At 36.0% G+C, this 23,026-nt stretch overlaps 1 protein-coding gene across 2 annotated transcripts in view; it reads right to left on the bottom strand.

Annotated features, from left to right (window-relative positions):
• Positions 1 to 2,280: 2,280 nt before the first annotated feature.
• Positions 2,281 to 23,026, bottom strand: part of LOC128223822 (discoidin domain-containing receptor 2-like) — a 67,683-nt gene continuing 46,937 nt past the window's right edge. Inside the window, exons 5-14 of one of the 2 annotated variants that reach the window (XM_052933241.1) lie at positions 20,609 to 20,756; positions 19,191 to 19,718; positions 18,775 to 18,966; positions 17,673 to 18,131; positions 13,697 to 13,893; positions 13,354 to 13,485; positions 10,024 to 10,151; positions 6,856 to 7,053; positions 6,034 to 6,268; positions 2,281 to 5,572 (exon numbers count right to left, since the gene is read on the bottom strand). In XM_052933241.1, coding sequence (XP_052789201.1) covers positions 5,240 to 5,572; positions 6,034 to 6,268; positions 6,856 to 7,053; positions 10,024 to 10,151; positions 13,354 to 13,485; positions 13,697 to 13,893; positions 17,673 to 18,131; positions 18,775 to 18,966; positions 19,191 to 19,718; positions 20,609 to 20,756 — 2,550 coding nt within the window. In that variant the 3' untranslated portion in view covers positions 2,281 to 5,239. The remainder of the gene's footprint in view (positions 5,573 to 6,033; positions 6,269 to 6,855; positions 7,054 to 10,023; positions 10,152 to 13,353; positions 13,486 to 13,696; positions 13,894 to 17,672; positions 18,132 to 18,774; positions 18,967 to 19,190; positions 19,719 to 20,608; positions 20,757 to 23,026) is intronic. The other variant, XM_052933242.1, reaches the window with a different exon arrangement.

Below are 23,026 nucleotides of genomic sequence, written 5' to 3'. Positions count from 1 at the left end.
ATTTCCTGTTTGCTGCCCATCTTAAACAGTTGCATGGTAACCCGAACATTGAATGAATTCAAACCCGCTTAACCTACTTAAACCGAAATATTCTTCAAATCAACAAGTATCTTGTAGACGTTTTTATTGCGTACCTACACTTTAAGTTCCGAGTATGTCCTAAAAAGGCACTTAATCCCGCGTACCAACGGCGTCCCAGGAGATTGTCTACAGGGGGTTAAAGAAAATGTACCAAGTCCTATTTCCTTTTGTTTCGAATCAGTTTCATTATTAAGCGAATAATTTACTCTGACGTCTCTTCATAGCCTTAGAAACAAGTATGGTACTTGAGTTGGCCCTTAAGTTTTAATCAGGTCAAGGTCACGGTCGCAATTACTGCTTACGAACATTGTTTGCTGTAACTTTTCCATATTACTTTGGGTAAAATATTTTTCGAGATACGCACGGAGGTTTGCAACAACTTGTACAGAACACTAGGTAAATATTTTTGGATATATGCATGTGTGTGTGCAACAACTTGTACGCACACATAGCACACTAGGTCAACTACCTTTCAAGATACACATGCACGTTTACCACAACTTGTACATAGCACACTAGGTCAACTGCCTTTAAAGAAACACACATGCACGTTTGCCACAACTTGTACATAGCACACTTGGTCAATTACCTTTGAAGATACACACATGCACGTTTGCTACAACTTGTACATAGCACACTAGCTCAACTACCTTTGAAGATACACACATGCACGTTTGCTACAACTTGTACATAGCACACTAGCTCAACTACCTTTAAAGATACACACATGCACGTTTGCTACAAATTGTACATAGCACACTAGCTCAACTACCTTTAAAGATACACACATGCACGTTTGCTACAACTTGTACATAGCACACTAGCTCAACTACCTTTAAAGATACACACATGCACGTTTGCTACAACTTGTACATAGCACACTAGCTCAACTACCTTTAAATATATATATTTATGGTGGCCACATCTTGTGCATAGCACATTTTGTCAACTAACTCAGGAAAGGTTAATTAACTTTTGAGAAGTGCATGAACAGTCCCTACAACTTGTACATAGCACACTGGATCAAATATTTTTTCGAGATATGCATGTCCATAGCCATGCCTGTCCTACTAAGTATTTTTTTTTTTTTTAGTTGGCTAAGGATACATTAGATCCTCTAGTTACTTTAAGGTTGTCTGGATAGCACCTGCACACTTGGTTCTCAATAAGGTGTCCTAGGTTGGATTCTTGGGCCTGGCGTAGGTCAGTTGGGTTAATTGTCACAAGGCGGACAAGTGGGTTTCCTTCGGCCTTCCTCTCAATACAGTGACCACACTCTCGTGTAACATCATGCCAACGGGTAATTTGTGTAATGGAATATCTTGTTTTATAATGATCGTAATAAAAAAAAAATTCAACCATTTACTCTTGTCTGTCTGAGTGAAACTGATGCACGGCAACATCCATTACAATTGTGTAGTTTGCACTTTGGTCATATCTTGACTTGGTGCGACGGTCACATCTCATATAAGCAGAACAACTCGTTAATAAAAGTGCATATTATGTTGTTGAAGGAATCATCCTTCAACATGGGAATGTTTGTTGCTATTAATTATTATCATTTACGATGTTAATGCACATAAAATACAAGGTAATTTACCTTTGCCTTACAGATAGGCTATAGAGTGTTCAGCGTAGCGGAAAAAGCAGCTGGTCACATTGGTCTGATGGTAACTAGGACACTTTTATTGGGGGTAATTTTGAATGCGTGAATGACCCAAGAATGTTTGTGTATTACAATTTTTACTGACTTAGTCGTTTTGGACAGAAATTATAAAAAAAAATGAGAACATTTTTTTCTCACCGTTTTGAAACTGAAATCGGTCTAGCTTGGTCAAAATCGGTCCAGACCGGCAAATTGCCGTTTTTTTTAGAAGCCCTGAAGGTAAAGATCAGGGGTTCTTAAGTTCATGTTTAATTCTCAAATTAGGATTTAGAGGTTTTAACTTCAGACTATTGTATAGTTATAAATATTGTTTTATGCTGGACAATGGCATCAAAAACAGTAGGAGGTACCTTGATATGAATATAAATGTAAATGACTTTGAAAACAATTTCAAAAGGGATCTAACCCACTTCACCCTGTTTTGGGCATGGATCCCCTATACTCAAACAGACCCTCTGAGCTATATTTTCAGTTTTGACACAGCTGTCAGTACCTCCGACTGATACAGACACAAAGTGAAAGCAAATGAGAAATCATTGTTTGGTCATTTTATTTGTTGAATAGTTTATAAATAGATAATAACTTGTTCAAAGAATTCAAATAAAGAGCCTTAATACAGCCCTTTTTACAAAACAGGATCCATATACAATACAGATCTACAATGAATGAACAATATAAACATGACAAAATACTAATAAACATTCACTTTTCCTTCAATACATGTTACAATGAGATTCAATGTCATTTTTTTTTTTATCAAGTATACATTTTATTCTTGACAACATCTTTATCACTCAAGAAAAATGCATTATACCTTTTTACAAAAAAGAAAACATTTGTTCACATTTATTAAAAACTACCTACAAATGTACCATGCCAAAAAAAAAAACAATTCGAAAAATCCTCTTCAGAGAAAAACAAATGTAGATTCAATGAGCAAGCATTCTTGAGGTCTATATATATTTCATTGCCTCGTGGAAACATAAATCCATTAAAATGATTCTATGAATACACATGTTTATAAATCAAATGAAAAGTATAAAATAATTCATTTGTTAGTACAATCCATTCACACTTGATATTTTCAAATGGGACATTTATAGACTGACTAGAAATAAGTCCTAAAACTGTTATAACACACAATGGTATTTCATTTTAACCAAAAATTAAAAAGTAAATAAATATCAAGGTTTACAGTAAAAAACACATATATTCTTGAATAATTATAAAATACTTGGAAAAAATATCAAAACTTTAACACAGATGTGATTTAATAGGTTGCATGCTAAACATTCGCTACATATCTGAAAAACATAAGTACCATATTAAACCTTTGAAACTATGATCACGAACAATTCAATGCTAAAATTGAAATCTGGTTTCTATTTTTAAAGTCAGGGCATCCTTTTAAAATAAAATGTGTTATATTAAGTTTGGTTTATCAACAAGAATGCAACAGAGCAAACACCAACATATTTTTTTTCAGTTGAAAAAGGGGCATAGCTTGACATTTATTAAAAACATTATGGGCCTTACCATACATGTGCGTAATATCTCTGGCAACATATGTACCAAGTTTCATTTGAATATCTTGAATGTTTTGTTTTCAAATATAAATATAATGTTATCAAATATGTTTTCATATAGCAAATGTTAAAATTGTTTGCACCACACTGACCCCAAGGCCAAAAAACAGATTTGCTAAAGACACCATGTTTAACCTTTTAAGATGTGGCACCTTAGCAAGCCATCTCTCCCACAAGATGGCATTTCTATTAAACTGTTTAACTAGTACATTCACTATATTAACAATCTGAATGTAAAATGCTACACATCCAGGGCCCATATTTACTAATGTCCAGAATCCGAGTTTGAGAAGTGAATGAATAAATTGAACAAAAAGTCCATTTCATTTGACAAACTGTTACCAAATAAAAGTGATGCTAGTCACATGTAACATATGGAATACAGCATTTTTGATCATCAATACTCTGCTTATACTTATTTCAAAACTATCCAGATTAGCAGTTGTCGGTATTGATACTCAAACTCAGACTAGAGAAATAAGCAATTATGACCCCAGATGAATAAAAAAAATATATACAATTCAGGTTTATGTACAATCTGCAGAAAACAACATTTACAAAACAGTATACTGTATAGCCCAAATAGATATCACACAATAGCAGAATGGAAGAATAGTAATAGTAATTATTACTTTATTATATTATATTAATATTTGAAAATAAATTAATTTTACGTGGAACTTTAAAACAAAAACGCACAAAGACAAATATTATAATTTTTATAACCATCATAATTTAAAATTTCTTGAATAAACTGAGTAATGTCTTTACTATTATGAAAAAGATTTTAACACTTCAGATACATATTACACATGAGAGTTTATCACATGTGTACAACATTTGTGTCTTCAAAAGTTACAAGACAGTATTACAATCAGCACTGCGGAGATATTTACAGACATCTCAAAACCTGATGAACACATCAAATTTGACTGGTACATAAACTACAGATGATTGCGTAAATTGTGTTTTAATTACACAATGACCTAAGAGGACAGGCCTGCATTCTTTGACATTTATAGTCTTTGGCTAGAAAAAGAGATGCAGGGAAACTATCGATCATGACTGTGAAGCCACCACATTGAAAAGATGTGAAGATTGCTTTGTACTGACGAGAACTTTTTCTCACAAACGTTGGTGTTATAACCATGCTCAAGACATTGTGTATTTAAGTTTAACCACGACATGATTGCTTCCTACACAGCAGGTTTATCATGTATTATTCAGCACAGTTTGTCAAATAGTCAACATGGTGGCATAAGAAATAAAGAAATCTTAACTTAAAAGGAAAATCAATCTCTCCCTAAATTAAAGTAATCGTCAGTACAGAGCAAGATATATTCCACTTCACAAAAGCAAACTAAATGTTAGTGACAATATTCTCCATTTGTACTGTTGGCTTTGTCACAACTACATTGCTTATCTTAACTTCACCAATCACATTCCTATCAAATCCATATGAAGTTTGGTTCATAGGTAAAGTCTTTGTGTCTTTTGTGAAGTGTTGCATGGCACCATTATTTTTTCTAGCATAGCGTTTACATGTAGGTAGGTCACTCTCTGGTTTCGAAGTTGAAACCTTGTCAGTTTCATGTTTATCCATGCTCTTAAAGCCATTAGCGGTACTATTTTCTAGCACTAGAGGTCCTTCCTTGTCCGGCACAGTAGTAGCCAGGTTTCTACCGTTAGTATCATTACCACAGTTCAGAGAACCTTTAGTGGAAGGATCCCAATTTTGTTTATTGACAGGTTTACTGACCCTGTTTTTATCTTTAAATGCTTTCTCATGAGAAGGCTTGGAGACTATTCCAGCCTCAGGTTTAGAGATTATACCACTTCCTGGGTTAGTGACTAAACCACTTCCTTGTTTAGAGATTACACCACTTTCGATGTTGTCTGCTGCTAGTCAGCAGATAGGAACCTTGATCTGGTTCATTTTCTCATCTTTTGGATTATATCCCATATTCTTTCGCTGCAGGAACATTTGGATTTCACGGAAACTAGGTCTCTCACTCTCTGCCCTATTCCAGCACTCCAGAACTAAGTCATAAATCTCCTTAGGGCAGTTCCCTGGCTTGGGAAGGTACAACTGTTTATTGTCATTTCTATAATAGTGACCTGCATTTTCGATGACCTGTTCGTCACTCATTGTATCATACGGCTGGTCACGAGCGAATGTGAGTATCTCCCATAATGTCACGCCCAATGACCACACGTCAGACTTCGTGGTGAATTTGCCCTGTGATTAAAGTCAGGTATAAAGATTTAATAAAACATACATCCTTAGAGAAAATGGTATGTTTCTTTTATTGCAAATACAGTCGAACCCTGTTCAAGCAGAATAAATACATTCAGTATAAAGCATTTGGTTCTGAACATTCAGTTCTAGTCATCAAGGAATTCAAGCCAAGCGAGTTCGAGCCAACAGGGTTCGACTGTAGTTAAGAGTAGTTAGAGACATAGATAACACTGCAGCTCAAAATATGAAATATTTAATCAAACAATTGCTATCTAATACCTTTGATGAAACTGAATTGTGCATATGTGTCAAACGTAAAAACTAATATAGCTTTCTACAAAAGAATATTTGAGCACGTGTTATGTCGAAGGAATGCCACCAGCTAATACAAAAGTCAGCTAAAATTTGTCATTAATTTTTTTAATAGTATTTCATGTGTATGCTTATGTTCAACCACTAACCAGTAATATGGATTCCCATGCCATCCATCTTATTGGCAGCACAGCCCGTCCCTCAATTCTATAGTAGTCAGCACTATATAAGCTCCGACTCATCCCAAAGTCTGATATCTTGATGGTGAAGTTTGTACCAACAAGGCAGTTTCGCGTTGCAAGGTCACGGTGAACCATGTTTAGAGACTCAAGGTACTTCATTCCGGATGCGATCTGGGATGCCATATAGATCAGACAACCATAGCTGGAAAAGGTAGAAGAACAATAAATATGAGACGTAGAAGACTTTGACAAGTATTAAGACTATCAAAGTGTCTCACAAGAGCGCTGCTCACCTGTTGTTGAAGTTGAATATGGGGCATAACTCAACAAATATTAAAGCAAGAGTTGATGGCCTTGAAATGTTATGTATCATGTTATTATCTTGAACAGTTTATAGGTTATAGCCTAGTTATAGTATTTGCTTCACTTTTTCAAACTATCAAGGAGCATACAACGACTTTTATCAGAACCAGAGAAGTGAGCCTTGTTACACACATGCCATTTTTCACGAGAAACATGTGTACATGTTATTAATATGTGGCCAAGTAAGTTTTTGCACGACTTCTTCAAAACTTGACAATAATTATAGCCAAAGTTATGATCTTGCTGTGCATGTGTATATTGTCTCTGGCATTATATGTACAAAGTTTCATTTGAATGTGTTAAACAATTTTTGTCAAAATAATTGGACAAAGACGATCACCCCAAGGCTATCTAAATAACCTTAAAAAACAACAAAAGGTAAAAAAGTATAATATATATTGGTTTTCATTATTTATTGGTTTGTACCTTAGGGTCTTAGCATTGGTGGCCTCGGCCATGGGGGACTCGGGGACGTGATCAAGCAGGAACTGGTTTAGGTCACCATACTTCATGTACTCAACGATCATACACAACGGCTCCTCTCGGACACACACGCCCAGCACACGCACAATATTCGCGTCCTTCAACTGCGACATAATCTTGATCTCCTTCTGGAAGTCGGCTCTGCAAAATGTCAATATAATAACGTTTTTTCATGACGTAATGAACACAATATCATGGAATCTTAAACAAGGACAGGCTAATAATAAATAATTGGACTACCACAATTTGCAATCTATAATGATGAAGCTTTGTTTAATTTATAATTCAAAGAAAGATAATGTTTATATTTTATGCCAATTTCACTATATTCTGCAGCAATATTAAACAGAAACTGCTGTCATGTATACTCTTCATGCACCTATTCACATGACAAAAATGCCATGTCAATGATAAACGCTATCAATTACAATATACCAGCGGGAAGTTTTAGTCTGGAATTCAGTCAACATTGCAAGAAAAGTCTATAACTTAACACACCCTAGGAGTTTAATCTAACCATGGGAAAAACGCTGAGAATTTAGAAGAAAACGACATCAAACCGTCATTAAAATGGGAGACAAGACTCTGAGACATGGCAAGAAATTTATTTGTTATACTGTAAGTTGATTAGCAGATGCCAGTTTAAATAAAACATATGATTTTATAATCTTTTAGGCTAGGATTTATGGGCGAACAGTATAAGATATAAATTAAGATATAATCCTTTCCTTAATCCAATATATTGACACGAAGGACAAGTAATATACTGTACAGAATTCATTACTCTTGGGAAAATAAGTATCTTTCATGTGTTTCCATGTGGATGAAAAAATCTGAGCTAGTAACAAGGCATGTTCAGTCACCAGCTATGCTAAAGGGTGTGATTTTCCCCTCCGTGCTGGACATGCATGCCTAATACTTTTTAAAATTTCATTTTATATCAAAATTGACATTTAAAAAGCAGTTTTTGCATATTTCACCGAAGCATGTGTGTCAGTTGTGCACTGATGTAATCAGGCGCAATGATTTGATATCACAGTTGACGTTAAGAACCTCCTTAGAACAACAAGCATTTTCAGTGAAAAGATATCCCCCGACAACAATGGCTTGTTTGTGCTTGATGGTTAAAAAAAATCTCAGAAAGAATAAGATAAGCACATTGGTTTTACTGAGAAACGGCTGCAAACAATGATTTGTTAATAAATCAAGGGCAATAACTCAAAGGAAAATTGACCAATCCAAAAGAAAAATAGACAGGCATCATCACAGTATGTTGGTTCTTATTTATTCCAAGTGTCATCAAATTCTACCAGCTAGTTGCATAGAAAAGGCTGCAAACATGGATCTTTTAATAAATCAAGGGCAAATAACTCATATAGAAATTACACAATCCAAAATATAAATAAACAGGCATCATCGCAGTATGTTGGTTCATATTTATTTCAAGTTTCAAGAATTTCTACCAACTAGTTATTGAGAAATGGCTGTAAATGAGAGTTTTTCAAAAAATCAAGGGCAATAACTCCAAGTACAATTGACCAATCCAAAAAAAAAATGAACAGGCATCATCCCAGTATAGTAATTCATATTTATTTTAAGTTTCATGAAATTCTGCCAGCTAGTGACTGAGAAATGGCTGTGAATGTGCATTTTTCAAAAAATCAAGGGCAATAACTCCAAGGACAATTGACCAATCAAATTTTTTTGGGACGGGCATCATTCCAGTATAGTGGTTCATATTTATTTTAAGTTTCATGAAATTATACCGGCTAGTTACTGAGAAAACGCAGGTGATGGACGGACGGACGGACGGACGGACGGAAGGAAGGAAAGACGGACGGACGGACGGACGGACAGACGCCCAACGCCATTTCAATATCCCCCTCCCTATATCATAGGCGGGGGATAACAAAATTTTACAGTTTGAATGATTTTGTGTTTCTAGTATTTGTTAATTTTAACTTGCCATTAATAAATTTCATAATTTGAAATGCATAAAATTCTAAATTAAAAATATTTCAAATTGAATCTTTGTTGCACATGACTGATCTTACATGACGGTGAAAGATAAATTGTACACTGGTCACTGGACCAAAAAGACACTTCAGGTATGCAAGAAAAGTCATTTACCTACACAAGAAAAGTAGATCTTTGTATATTTGGCCATGCTAGAATTCCTTATCTTGCCCATAAAAAAGTACCTGTATGGAACTACTTTTTTCCATCATGCACAAAAGAGTTCCAAAGAAAGAATAAATTTTCACTTTATCTTGTTTACCTGAACAGGAGGAAAATGCATCTACCATGGCTGCTCGTGTAGATAGTTCCATACCAACCCTCCAGCAGGGTGTTCTGCGGAAATTCGTCAAACCTTGTTTCCACAAAAAACCTACGCTGGGGTTGGGATGAACCTCTTACACTCTAGGCCAAGAAGATATTATATTTATACTTATATTCTGTCCTCAAACAACTGTAACATATTCTCAATACCAGGTAGACATAATTTTAACTTCAAAGAAAATCATTCCAGCCTGTTTCTGCAACAAAATGCACCAAGAAGAATGTAACGCCTCATAAAACCAGAAACTTTAATGATCACTACATCTCAACACTTTTGGGGGTTGATACAGCAGACTGCATGTTATGCAGAATATGATAAAACACAGCAGTTTATCTGCATTCTAGAGTGTATGCCTTGCTCCATCAAATATACAGCTATCGCCGATGAGGATAATAACCAGAATCTTTCTTTGAAACAGTGATAAAAGTTAAGACACTACTATTATCGAAGCAATAAAAGGAAAACCAACCAATCTTAAGACTATGTTCTTTAAACGTTCATTATTATATAATAACGAATAAGTGGCATGATACAATCAGTATCAACATTATTGAAGGCTGTGAATAATGTTTGGAGAATAAAATCAACAGTAAGTCTATTGATGATTGCTGGGAAAAACTTTACGCTGAAACAATTATTGGTTGCTCTCTTGTATAACAAGTACCAAAAGCTTCTTTTGGTTCAATTACTGGTAAGGGAGATTTCTTAACTAGTTTCTACCAAGGAAACAGACTATATCAGTATGAACACAAACTAAATTTGACTCTCACCTTGCACGATCATCTGCCCCCTTTCTCAGCATCTTCACAGCCACAAGGACAGGCCTGTTGGCATTGCGCGCCATTGTATAGTCGTCATGGAGATATTCACCAATGTCTGCAGCCTCACATAGGTGAACCTGAAAATAACATGTTGATATATCAGTGGTAATGTAATGCATAATTTTACACTGCCCTTATTAAAGCAAAAAATTAGATTGTGTAACAGCAATGGTTTATGTAACTCTCAAATTCTGTTTTTCACATTCTCACAGAGGCTAAGAGTGGTCAAGAGGTGTCTAGGTCTCCCATCTTGTATCCATGACGTCAAGGCATTCAGCCCTACCATGATATCTGAGATCATTTCCTCCGACTAAATTAGCGTATAACATTTTACAGAATTTGATTATAATTATCATCATTTTTTGCGACCAATAATGTCGTGTTACAAAAAAATCTTGCCATTAATACAGAATTTTCTAACAATGAGTTCACTCTCGCTATAGAATTTACCTTAACTTGTTTCAAACATTTTTGTATTGAATAAAAACTCATGAATGTAAGATCACATTACAATTTCTGCAATATGTACTTCACTTAAAGAACTGTTGAGAATTATACCATCAGACTCTAGCAAAGAGCAAGCATCTCAGGGGGGAAAGCGACAAGATCGTATCTGCTTCTTTGATCAGTGTCACTAAGAATCTTAACCCTTTCACCCCTCGAGCTGTTCAAAGGAGTTGCATCTGTTCTACAGTGAAACAGATACCAACAATGTTCCACATGTTGATACCCAAATTTTAAAGTAAAAATTATTGCTTACATCAGGCGAGTCCTTTGATTTGCAGCAAAAATGCTGAGAGAAAATGCACATGCATTTTTGCTCCCTTGAAATATCCCAAGCCCGCCCATACAATAGTCACACCCAGATTGTATCCCACGCCCGCCCATACAATAGTCACACCCAGATTGTATCCCACGCCCGCCCATACAATAGTCACACCCAGATTGTATCCCACGCCCGCCCATACAATAGTCACACCCAGATTGTATCCCAAGCCCGCCCATACAATAGTCACACCCAGATTGTATCCCACGCCCGCCCATACAATAGTCACACCCAGATTGTATCCCACGCCCGCCCATACAATAGTCACACCCGGATTGTGTAACATGCCCGCCCATACAATAGTCACACCCAGATTGTATCCCACGCCCGCCCATACAATAGTCACACCCGGATTGTGTAACACGCCCGCCCATACAATAGTCACACCCAGATTGTGTAACATGCCCGCCCATACAATAGTCACACCCGGATTGTGTAACATGCCCGCCCATACAATAGTCACACCCAGATTGTGTAACATGCCCGCCCATACAATAGTCACACCCAGATTGTGTAACATGCCCGCCCATACAATAGTCACACCCAGATTGTGTAACATGCCCGCCCATACAATAGTCACACCCGGATTGTGTAACATGCCCGCCCATACAATAGTCACACCCGGATTGTGTAACATGCCCGCCCATACAATAGTCACACCCAGATTGTGTAACATGCCCGCCCATACAATAGTCACACCCAGATTGTGTAACATGCCCGCCCATACAATAGTCACACCCAGATTGTGTAACATGCCCGCCCATACAATAGTCACACCCAGATTGTGTAACATGCCCGCCCATACAATAGTCACACCCAGATTGTGTAACATGCCCGCCCATACAATAGTCACACCCAGATTGTGTAACATGCCCGCCCATACAATAGTCACACCCAGATTGTGTAACATGCCCGCCCATACAATAGTCACACCCAGATTGTGTAACATGCCCGCCCATACAATAGTCACACCCAGATTGTGTAACATATGTTTCTCAATCAAGAATTTTTTTCAACCTAAGTCCCTTAAGGCCATGTAAATCACATTGATATCTTAATTATTTTTCAAGGTTTATGAAAGCATGGAACACACAAATGATGAGAATTAATGCATTATCATTGTTGACATGGCTTTTATAATCCCCTAACATCTTTACTGAGTTTGAGACTGGCTCAGAAAAGCAAATTATTGAATTTGTTTAAAATATCTTTGAAATAACTATATATGCCAAACATGTGTATTCAGTTGAACAGGTTATTTGCAACAGAGAATGATTTTAACCAGGACCCAATTTCTCGACATTTCTGAGCTAAGGCTTAAGTATATAGTTTATTTCAATTAGCCAAAACTACATACCGGTACTTAAAATTTAATTTTGATGAATGAAAATTAGTTAAATGTGATTATCAACAAGAGAATTTCTACCGTATTTAAAGTCTAAAATCTCTTAAAGAAGAAAATATAACAAAAATGAGAGCAAAAATAGTGAACAGAGCTTAATCCTGTTATGAAGGACTTGAGTTTCGAGAGATTGGGGCAATTTTACAATGTGAAGTGGATTTCAAACTCAAACTCAACGTTTCTAGTATATAAGGCCTCCAGCCCATACACAAACCCAAGAGCTAATATGCATAATACAAACGTGAAAGATAGCTCAGACCTCAAGAGGTAAATACATATTTTTTTATATGGGCCCTGTTCTTACTTCTGATCATAAAAAAGATGTAGACTTTACCCAAAACAATATGTCAATTAAAAGGCTCGCATTTCATGGTATTAATTAAAAAAAATATCAACACCTCTTAAGCCTGTCCCAAAATGCAATAAAACATTAGATAAATTTGACATGGCCACAGTGTAAATCCCAGAAAACATAGGCTCACTTATCTGACATATAGAAGCATTCTTGGAGGCAAGTGGTTGCAGGCAGCAGACAAAGAGATGCAGACGGAACATAAATATATCATCATTATTTCCTATGTGACAAAAGCTTTTAGCAGACTAGCCATACAGGAAACAGCTTGGAAAATGTATGTCTACTTATATGGTCTTAAAATACTTTATGGCCACACTTAATATGAAGCTATCTGTAAGGTCAGGTTGCCCTGGAGTAAGACGCAGATGTTCTTGTGACACCAAATGACAAATAAGAGGTTTTCCCAAAGTCAAGGTTCCTGAATAATGGGTCTCAAACAAGTCCCCAAATTGTTACTCTTCGAGCACTTCAACAAAGCAGAGGTTCACCATGTCATTTTTTTCTTGAACAACTTTAATAATTTACAGATAATACAGATCTCCCAATCAGGGCCTCATCTTGCTTAACTGACCATCTCCAAGCACCTTGACAAAACGGAGGTTATGCCAGAGGAAACTTCGATTACACATATTCTAAAGTCTAATTTAAATTCTAAAATAACTGATCTATATACAAGTTCCTAAATCAGGGCCTTACCTCTCCAAACTGTCCCTCTCCCAGCACCTCGACAAAACGGAGGTTCTCCCGGGGAAACTCGACCACAGACAGCTCAATGCTCAACAACAGCTCCGCGTTGGGTATGGAATATACACTGTTGCCTGTAGCACCCTGGAAAATACACCATATATGGGTATAGAATATACACTGTTGCTTGTATATAAATAAGCACCCTGAAAAATACACCAGATATGGGTATGGAATATACACTGTTGCCAGTAGCACCCTGGAAAATACACCAGGTATGGGTATTTTTTTTTCTGACAAATAGATAAGAGTTATCCAACTAAGAAACCAACCACGTGATTGTGTCAAATGTTACCTGTAGATTTGGAATGTTAAGCCCCTGATGGTTGACAACGTCCGCGGCCGCGTACAGGGCATCATACGTGGGTGGGGCAAGGTCTAGCTGATTAAGGGTTGCGCCCCGCAGTGTCGGGACCTGGGGCGGGTACACCGGGGGTAGAGCCACCTTCAGAGCAGACTTGGTCACGTCGGGCACAGCGTAGTCCCTGCAGTCTGTAATAATATTCGGGTTATGTAAATAAGTTACAAAGATTTTAATTGATCATATAAAATTATGACATTGTTCATCATGATGTTGCAAAACATTTAACAGGAGAACAGTGTACATGTTTATCATTATTCATGAAAAATAAACTTCTAAAACTGCCAATTATGCACTTTAAGAATACCATGAGGAAGTTATTTTTTTGTTTAACATAATCATAGTTTATTATAATTATTAAATCGTTAAAAGTCAAATCTGTTCCTAGACACGAAGGTAATAAAGTACCCAGCAAACATTGTTAACACTTAGTTTTATCGAATTATGCACTTTATTATACATTATATGAAAGTATTATATCTGGTGTGAATTATATCACAATACGTGCACAGTAATTTGGCACACAAGTACCGCAATAAAGCTTCTACCTTCAATCTGCAATCACTTTCCAAACATTCATATTATATTACGTGGATGCAGTAAATTCATGAGCTGGCATTAGGACAAGATACACATGCAATAAATGCGGATATAAAATTACGGAGGGCGAAATACTGAAAATAAAACATCTTATCTCGATTCAAAATCTAAATTAAATCAATACGTTTTATTGAAGTTTCTATATGAAGAATTTAAGTTGGAAACGAACCCAGACAGAATATCTATTGGCGTATGTATCGGGAAAACTTGTGCACATGGAGAACTGACAAGAATCATGTTACAAAGACCGTACTAAACATCACGTAGCAGACCTGAGATATTATCACAGAAATTTCCATTTAAAATGAACAGTAAAAATATGATTTCATCCCCAGACGACTTTGTTAAACATAATCAGACAAATTATCTCTAGAGCATTTTCTGAACAAATTTTCCACATTTCCTATCAAATTCTGCAGTATTATTTCACATAGCCTGGGATCGGGCAGGCTAAATGCTTTACATTTCAGAATGATGTGTTGTAGCCAACTGGCTCTCAGTCGGAAGCTGATTAATTTAGCAGTGTTGAACCACGAGTTACTGAGAAATTATTAATACATGGGGTTAACATGGATTTTGCCACTTAATAATAACAGATTTTTACACACTCTCCCTCTTATATCATTGATATAAATTAGATTGGAAACAGATGTACTTTGAGGAGAAAAGGTGAGGCAACGACCTCTGCTACTTGAATTACTACAAGGTATCACGATATCTCCATAATTAAACACATTATATTTATTAATGATCAATTATTTACTTCCTCTGAGGCCATATTCAGTAATAAACTTAGACTTTACTTAAGCTTTAGAGTAAAATCTAAGTGTATTGATTGGACAGTCTAATCACTTCAATTGGATGGATTCATTGAGGCATGTCTATAAGGATAAGGAGAAGAATTATATTGAGAACAGGCCAATGAAGAAGATTTCTTACTTAAATTATAGAGTAAAATCTGAGTGTATTGATTGGACTGTCTAATTAATTGGCCAATAGAATGGATGGATTCACTGAGGCGTGTCTAAGGATAAGCGGAAGAATTATATTGAAAATATGGCCAATCAAGAAGATTTTTACTAAGAATACTCACCAAAGATACCATTATTTTTTTTTACTACCAACATTTCAATTCTTGAAACTCATTCATTCTAATATCATAATATTTAGTGTAGGAACAAAAATTCCGAGAACCAGAAAGTTGACTTCACAATAACTAACCATTAACCATTAAGATGTCAGTACCAATCTGTGACTTTCATGAATTATTCATTTTGGACATGTCCATGGGGGCAGCCCAAAAAGATGCTAAAACCAACCATTAACAAATGATAATATACCAAAACATAATTACAGAGAAGTTTATCTTGAGCAACATTAATTGCAGGTTAACACAACAATAACTACATGTAGGTGTAAGAAAAAATAAACATTTGCCTAACCAGATCTAAAGACAAAAGTTCATATTTTTCTCGCAGCCTGTAGTGACTAAAGCAGGGAACTTTTGTAATAACAATGTTCAAGTAGACCTGTATTAATGATTGATAATCATCTAACTTTGCTTATATATACCAACAGCTTCTAGGAGTGGTTACAGAGCAGATTTTACACCGGAAAATTCCAAGGGGGGCCCCAGATAATTAAACACTTCTAGTTTATGCCAGACTCAGAATTAGTACATGACCCCTGAGTTCCTGTAGTGGTAAGTTCAATCAGACATATATAAGAAAATATAATTGATTTTTCTGATATACTTTTCTCAATCAAAATCGAGCTTGAGGTAAAGTTTACTATTGATTTCTTACCAATAAAATGAATTTATTCCAAGAGAGCGACAGTGAGCAATAAGTTTAATTTGTAATACATGTACTTTTATAAAGATATAACAAAAGACAGACTCTGATTGACCTGTTGGAACAATAAAATAAAACAAAATACTTGACTCTCATTGGCCTGTTGAAACAATGAAATATAAGAAAATACTTGACTCTCATTGGCTTGTCGGGACAATAAAATATAAGAAAATACTTGACTCTCATTGGCCTGTTGGGACAATGAAATATAAGAAAATACTTGACTCTCATTGGCCTGTTGGAATGATGAAATATAACAAAATACTTGACTCTGATTGACTTGTTGGAAGCAATGAAATATAAGAAAATACTTGACTCTGATTGGCTTGTTGGAAGGGATGAAATATAATGTCTAAGCAGCTCAAACATGCAATTCAAATTGAGGAAACCATAACTTTACTTTTCTGACTAATGGTAAAATATGGCTTACAGCATTGTCCTGTCAAAAGTGAAAGCACTGGACTGAAACACATTTATACCAAGACATGTACAATATAACAATTCCATTAACCAAGGAAGAAATAAAGTCATAACAGTCTATCAAGAACATTTCCTATCGTAAAATCAAGGAATTTCATAATTCAAGAAAAAATATTGTCTATAAAATTGGAATCTATAAGTAAAATCTTGCAAAAAATGTGATAAGAAAACATTCCTAGCAGAGGTAAAATATACACCAAGTTAATCAGTTAAAATGTTTGAAATGTGAGAAAGTCAGGGACCACCTACGGACATGGAAAGAGAGAAAAAGGATGGAAATATCTGAGGAGTATGTATGTCGAAATAAATGAGCTAAATGCATGACAGTACAATGCAATAATTATTGAAACCCATACTCATTTTAATTTATTCTGCCAAAAATACATTCAAACAATTTCTGTGTGAAACTATTTTGAACATTGAGCAATTCCTCATCATGGTTTAGGTTATAAAGTCAAAACATAAGAAACTCTATTCTGGCCCATGTGTAAGATACAACTGTTCACCAATATGATTATAAAGGCAAACAAAATAGACCGGAATGCGTATTACAGAGGGGTAAGGTTGGCCATGCAAAGTCTAGAATATAAGCAACACTTATGGCTGATTACAGATATACAAGCACCGAGACAACAGTGTACATGACCATGTGACCTCTCCAGGATTCACAAACAGGTCATTAGAGATGTCAACAACCTGGTACGAAATATTGTTTTTTTCTCAATTTCTTTTTTTACAGGACTATGACAGATTTCCATATCAGTGCTGTAAAAAAAGATATTAAGAGGAAACCATCGCTTATCAGAGTGTTCAGCTCTCTGGTGTTCTGTGTGTAAACCCCGGACTTGTCACATGATCACATGACCTTGTTTGAAGCAGGACAGACACAAACCAAGGGAGACAAACATCCAACACAACAAACAAGCATCCTGGATAAACAATACTTGGGATAGGCGGGCATTTGACAGTGACAATACCTTGCAGCTCAGAACTAGATGGAAGGTCGGGAAGGTTTCGACCTTGAATGGAATCTTTAGGGTCAGAATAGCCTTTCAAAACTTTGTCCCCACCGTTGCAAATATGGGCGTCCAGCTCGTCCGTCGGCACTCCCTTGTACATCGAGCCATTGGACATCTTTCCCCCGAGTTTCCCGTGCAGCGCATTTACGTTACTCATGTTGATGGTCACATGGTCGACGACTGGTTTCATCCCGAGTCTGTTGTTGTTGTGCTTGCGCTTCTTATGCCGTATGACAATAAACATCACAATGGCAAATAAAACTACTATCAGAAATGCTAACGCCCCTATAATTATGCCAATGTATTGTTCCTCGAAAGGTTTTTGCTCTTCCGTTTTATGAAGACCATCATCATCTTGGCTGATCCGGTTAATTCCATATGTATCCTCGCCTGGGTACAAGTCGTTCATTTCTTGACCTGAAACAGACATCGAATACCAAAAATAGCACAACATAACACTGATTGTCAGGGGAACAACTATAATGTAATCAATAGTCAACCTACTTAATGGTTTGATTTCTAAGGAAACAAAGGCTATTTTAAAAACAAGAGACACATTATAGATCGCTGCTTTAGTTTTGATGTAATCAAAATGCACTCATCATTAATCATAAATTAATTTTATGTGGAGTTTCTCTCCCATTTAGTTACGGTTTTTATGGACGGTTTATTTAATTTTAGCTTTGTTGTCGGATTTGTTTAATCATCGCCATCAGGCATCGTCAATTTTAAATATCCATGCGCAAAAAAAGGTGACTTTTTGGCTAAATGTCATGATGACCGACTGTGCCTCGAAATTGATACGATTTCAGTCAAACGCTGCAGCCTAAAATCTGAACTCAAAATACCAGTCTACAATGTGTGCTAAGCATAACACCCTTATGCTAATGTCATCTTTTGATGTGTGTTTACGAGAAAAAGAACAGTAAGCAAATTGAAAGTTGCTATTTTTCTAGAGTTTTCACTCAAAAATGTTGAATACCTTAAAACTCAACTCACATTTTCCAATTTTCACTCACAAATTGTGAGTGCTAAATTTGAGCCCTTAGATTTATATTACCTATATGTATTCTTGGTCCATCCAAGTTATCCGCATCAAAAACATGAGGTTTAATCCCATCCACTGAATCTACATCAAAATTGGGCGGCTTGTTGTTCCACTTCGGTTTATCAACCCCTAACGGATGTTTTGTTGACATGGCAACTGTGGTGATGGGAGGTAACTCTGCACTAAAGTTGCCCACAGCTGGCTCTAAAGGGGAGATAGTTCATTTTTTCACATACAGTTGAAAAAAATAAAAAAACAATTGCATTCAAATGGACAAGTTATTTACTTAAATTGGAGCCTTGCTCAGCCTGCTCACTTGTTGGAGGTTGTAAGTCAAGTAATCCATTGGTTATATGAGCATGTGCTTCTATTCATTGGCAAAATATACATGTTTTTTAAGATAGTAAAATAGATAAATGAATACTCACTTGATTCAAATTGCACCTCGCTGATCAATACCCACTTTGCGTCGAAGTATAAGTCAATTTTGATATATTTTGCCACGATATGTTCCAACTTAATCTGGACTTGTCTCGCATATTCCACCACAGTATCCCTTATGAAATAAAATCTCTCAATCTTTTGTGAATAATACTTCCCGCCAATACTGCTATATATATCAGCATAATCAAACACACGCACATCCTTTGTGAAATAATTATTACAAAACATCATCACTGTTGAGAAATTCCTCACTGTGTCAAACTTGAACACGACAGAAACCGGACCAGGGTCTTCTAAAGTGTCGTTTTTCCATCCGACCCACTCGTAACCTTTTATCCCGAGCTCCTGGGGGTCTAAGCGAAAGTTTGTATCCCCAACTTCCCCATCAGTGAGCTGTCCGAGGCCGTTATGTAGGTACCCCCCAATGATTGTTCCATCATACGTGAAGTCATAGAAATCCACATCTGCCCCTCTCTTGTCACCTTGGCGTACAGAGTAGGACACAATGCCGTCTGGAATTCAAGAAAATTTTGCTTATTTATATAATAATTTTCCTTATATGGATAATATCAACTTGCTGATGTTCTATGTTTCTTGTTAATGATTTTTTGTTTTTGTGTTCTATGTCTTTGGCGTTTACCCTGTGCCATTAAACAGGGTTTACCGTATGTTTGAACTTTTGGCTACAAATCTTGTTTCTGTAGTTTTTCACATAAGTATTGCAAAAAAAAAAGATGCCGCATATTGTTTTTCTATTAAAAAGGCACAATATAGATTTACACTTGGTAGATGCAATCATTTAATGCATAATGTTGAACTCATTTGATTTTAATGATCAAAACAATAAAAAGCATATGTGTCTCAAGCCGAAAATTGCACAATTTATATCAAAAGAAAATGGCGAGCTTAGGTTGATTTTGTTATATTAATTGGACATGAAAGGTTGTTCGAGAATTTGGGGTTTGAACAACGGGTGATATAATAAAAAAACGCCCATGGCAACCTATTTTTTTTTAAAAATCAATATGTGGGATGAAGGAATTTGACAGAGGGTCACCTTGGAAATATTTCCATGAAATTATTTTGAAATCGGGCCAATAGTTTCTGAAGGTAAGATTTTCAAAGTTTTCCATCAAGAAATATAGTGAAAAATCACCCCGCCCCTTTTAATAAATTAAAATGGTCATGATATTACTCCTTGTTACCCCTATAATCAAATAAGCTAAATGTATTGAATATGCAGGTATCTATATGGTCATGCATCAATGTATGCAATTAAATGCCATACATTATTATTTTTTTAGTTTATCATTTTTAGGACTTTTATTGTTAATAGTGCTTATGATGAGGGGAAATGTTTACACGCATTGGGGAAGAAATGATACTAAAACAGTTCTAGTACCTGTCCATGGGCACCCGTACATCTCCACGCGTAGACACACAGTACGGGGACTCCTACAGTATGGGATAAACCTCACACGCTTTCCAATAATGGGCGGAGATACCTCGCGAAGCTCTGCAGAGTACGTGTTCTCATTCCCCTCAAAACGCTGAAACAACCAAATAAATGAATTAAAAAGCGTGCAAGATGGTGAACCGAGATACAAAGTTGTACCATTGTTTGCTCTCTTCTGTTTCAAGTGGGAACAAAGTATAAAGAGATTGACAAGGTTTTGCTAGATGCAATCACAACATGTTTCATTTAGATTGCGTAATAATTATAAGCCCAAAATAATTGTGATGAAAGTGCGAGGAATGATTATGTTGAAATGCATTAAAACTGGTTTTCGATAAAGTTATAATGGCAATTAATCCTTCAAAATGCACACAAAAAATGTTCTGTTTCCATACAATCAAACAATCAACCATCATGAAATTATTTTGAGTGATAAAAAAACACCACTTTGGGAATCTGGCACTTTTATGCTACGCTTCATGTGCAGAACATTTTTTTGCCTAATTATAGCTCCCATCAGATTCACAAAAGCCGATTTCTGGGAAACAAAAGAATAGCGATTTGGTAAAACCTATCGTGTTTCCGTGGTCTTGAATGTAAATTACAACAGAACGCTTGTGAAAGACATTATGACAAAACATGACAAAGATGATGACGATGATTCTGTGGATTTTTCTGTTAATTTATTACACGAGGGCTCTGTTTGTCATTTTGGCATTAACAAGCTGCTTGTTTCGATCGTTTGCACAGAAAATTCCCTGTGCAATAAACTCTTCCTCTGTTGTTGCTTTATGTCTGACAAAATGTTCCCAAATTGTTGAGAGTTCTTGTAATTCTGGATAACAACAATAAATTGTCAGCAAAAAATCCACCGCCTCATAAAACTGTGAACTGATTTTCGGAAGTCTGCCAATTCTTAATTTGCATTGCTTGGAATAAGCCCACTAATTATCATAAGTAAAGCAAGGTAATAGCTACAACAAGGTACTTTTCAAGGCAACTACTTAAACAAGAGTGCTGCAGAGAGAACTCCAACACTCATCTGTTATTCTAAAGATGAAAAAGGGACAAAACTCTAAAATTAATGAAGCCAGAGTGATGGCCCTTGCTAGACATCTGGCAACATGTGTAACAAGTTTTATTTAAATATCTTTAACAGTTTCACTGAGCAATTAGAGAAAATAAAATAGGCTAACGACGCCAACGACTATAACACCATTTAGGCGCTGCGAATCACTGCCAAGGTAATATTTCACACAATAGATTTTCTCTGCTTGGATCAGTTTTCATTCCCTGAATTGTCCTAGAGTGAACATCTATGGTAATGCATGTATTTCCCAGAACTGTAACCATGCAGTTTAATACAGGCAGAGCAAAGATGACAACAGAAGCTATACAATAGGAGAAAATTATTCCAATAAAATTCAAGAATTGATGTCTTTAAAAGAAACACTTTCTAGAAAATAACAATCGTCATCCTATTGTCTGACTAAGAGATGAGCTACAACGTAGTTCAAATGGATGGTCCTATTTTACAAGAACCTAAATCACCAAGTAGTAGGAGAATTAAAATTGGTCAATGCAGTCCTACATAAATGTTGAACAGGACCAATTTTTATGGTTGTTAGATTTTTTTTTGATTTTTTTTTGTAATTTGAAGAATTCAGAAAATAATATAACAAACCCCATTGTACAATAGAATGCATACCAGGGAAACAAACCCAGCAATATATTTGTTCAATTGGAATGAATCGTTCCAAAGACAACTTTTTATTACTCATACCCTTGACACAGAAAACTAAATGAAATCGGACATTTTATTAGTTTCGCTCTTTTCCGCTGATTCCAACCCAGCATTACTCACAAAGTAAGCACAAATATGACAACATGGAATTGGACAGTAATTATTTTTGTTGTATCTCAACTTCTCACATACCGATGTTGTGACATTGACAGGCGATGAAGTCAAATTAGATTTTCCTAACGCCCCTGAGCAGCCAACATTCTGCTAGTTCACGGCTATAGGAGCAGACAATGATTCATGCCAGCATTTAGATGGTCCCTTATGAAATCTAAGAATGTCTCAGGTATTGACTGCCTCAATGTCTGAGGTATTGACTGACTCAATGTCAGGAAATCATTGAACACATTAATATTACTTTTTTTATTTTGAATGCTCAAACTTTTATGGATATGAGGCTCCTTTGTTGTTGTTTTTAAATGTGGCCCTGCAACTTTATATCAAGAAAAGATTTCAAGGATGGGTCATGTCCGTAAATTCATGAACACTACTCAAGAACTGGTAAAAAGCAGTTCATGAACGATTCTTGAAAGGCATTAATAGTTCATAATTTTGCTTGTCCA

Source organism: Mya arenaria, chromosome 17 (genome assembly GCF_026914265.1).
Source record: "Mya arenaria isolate MELC-2E11 chromosome 17, ASM2691426v1".
Classification (NCBI taxonomy): Eukaryota; Metazoa; Mollusca; class Bivalvia; order Myida; family Myidae; genus Mya; species Mya arenaria.
The sequence above is the reverse complement of the archived record's forward strand: the minus strand, read 5'-3'. Positions and strand labels throughout refer to the sequence as shown.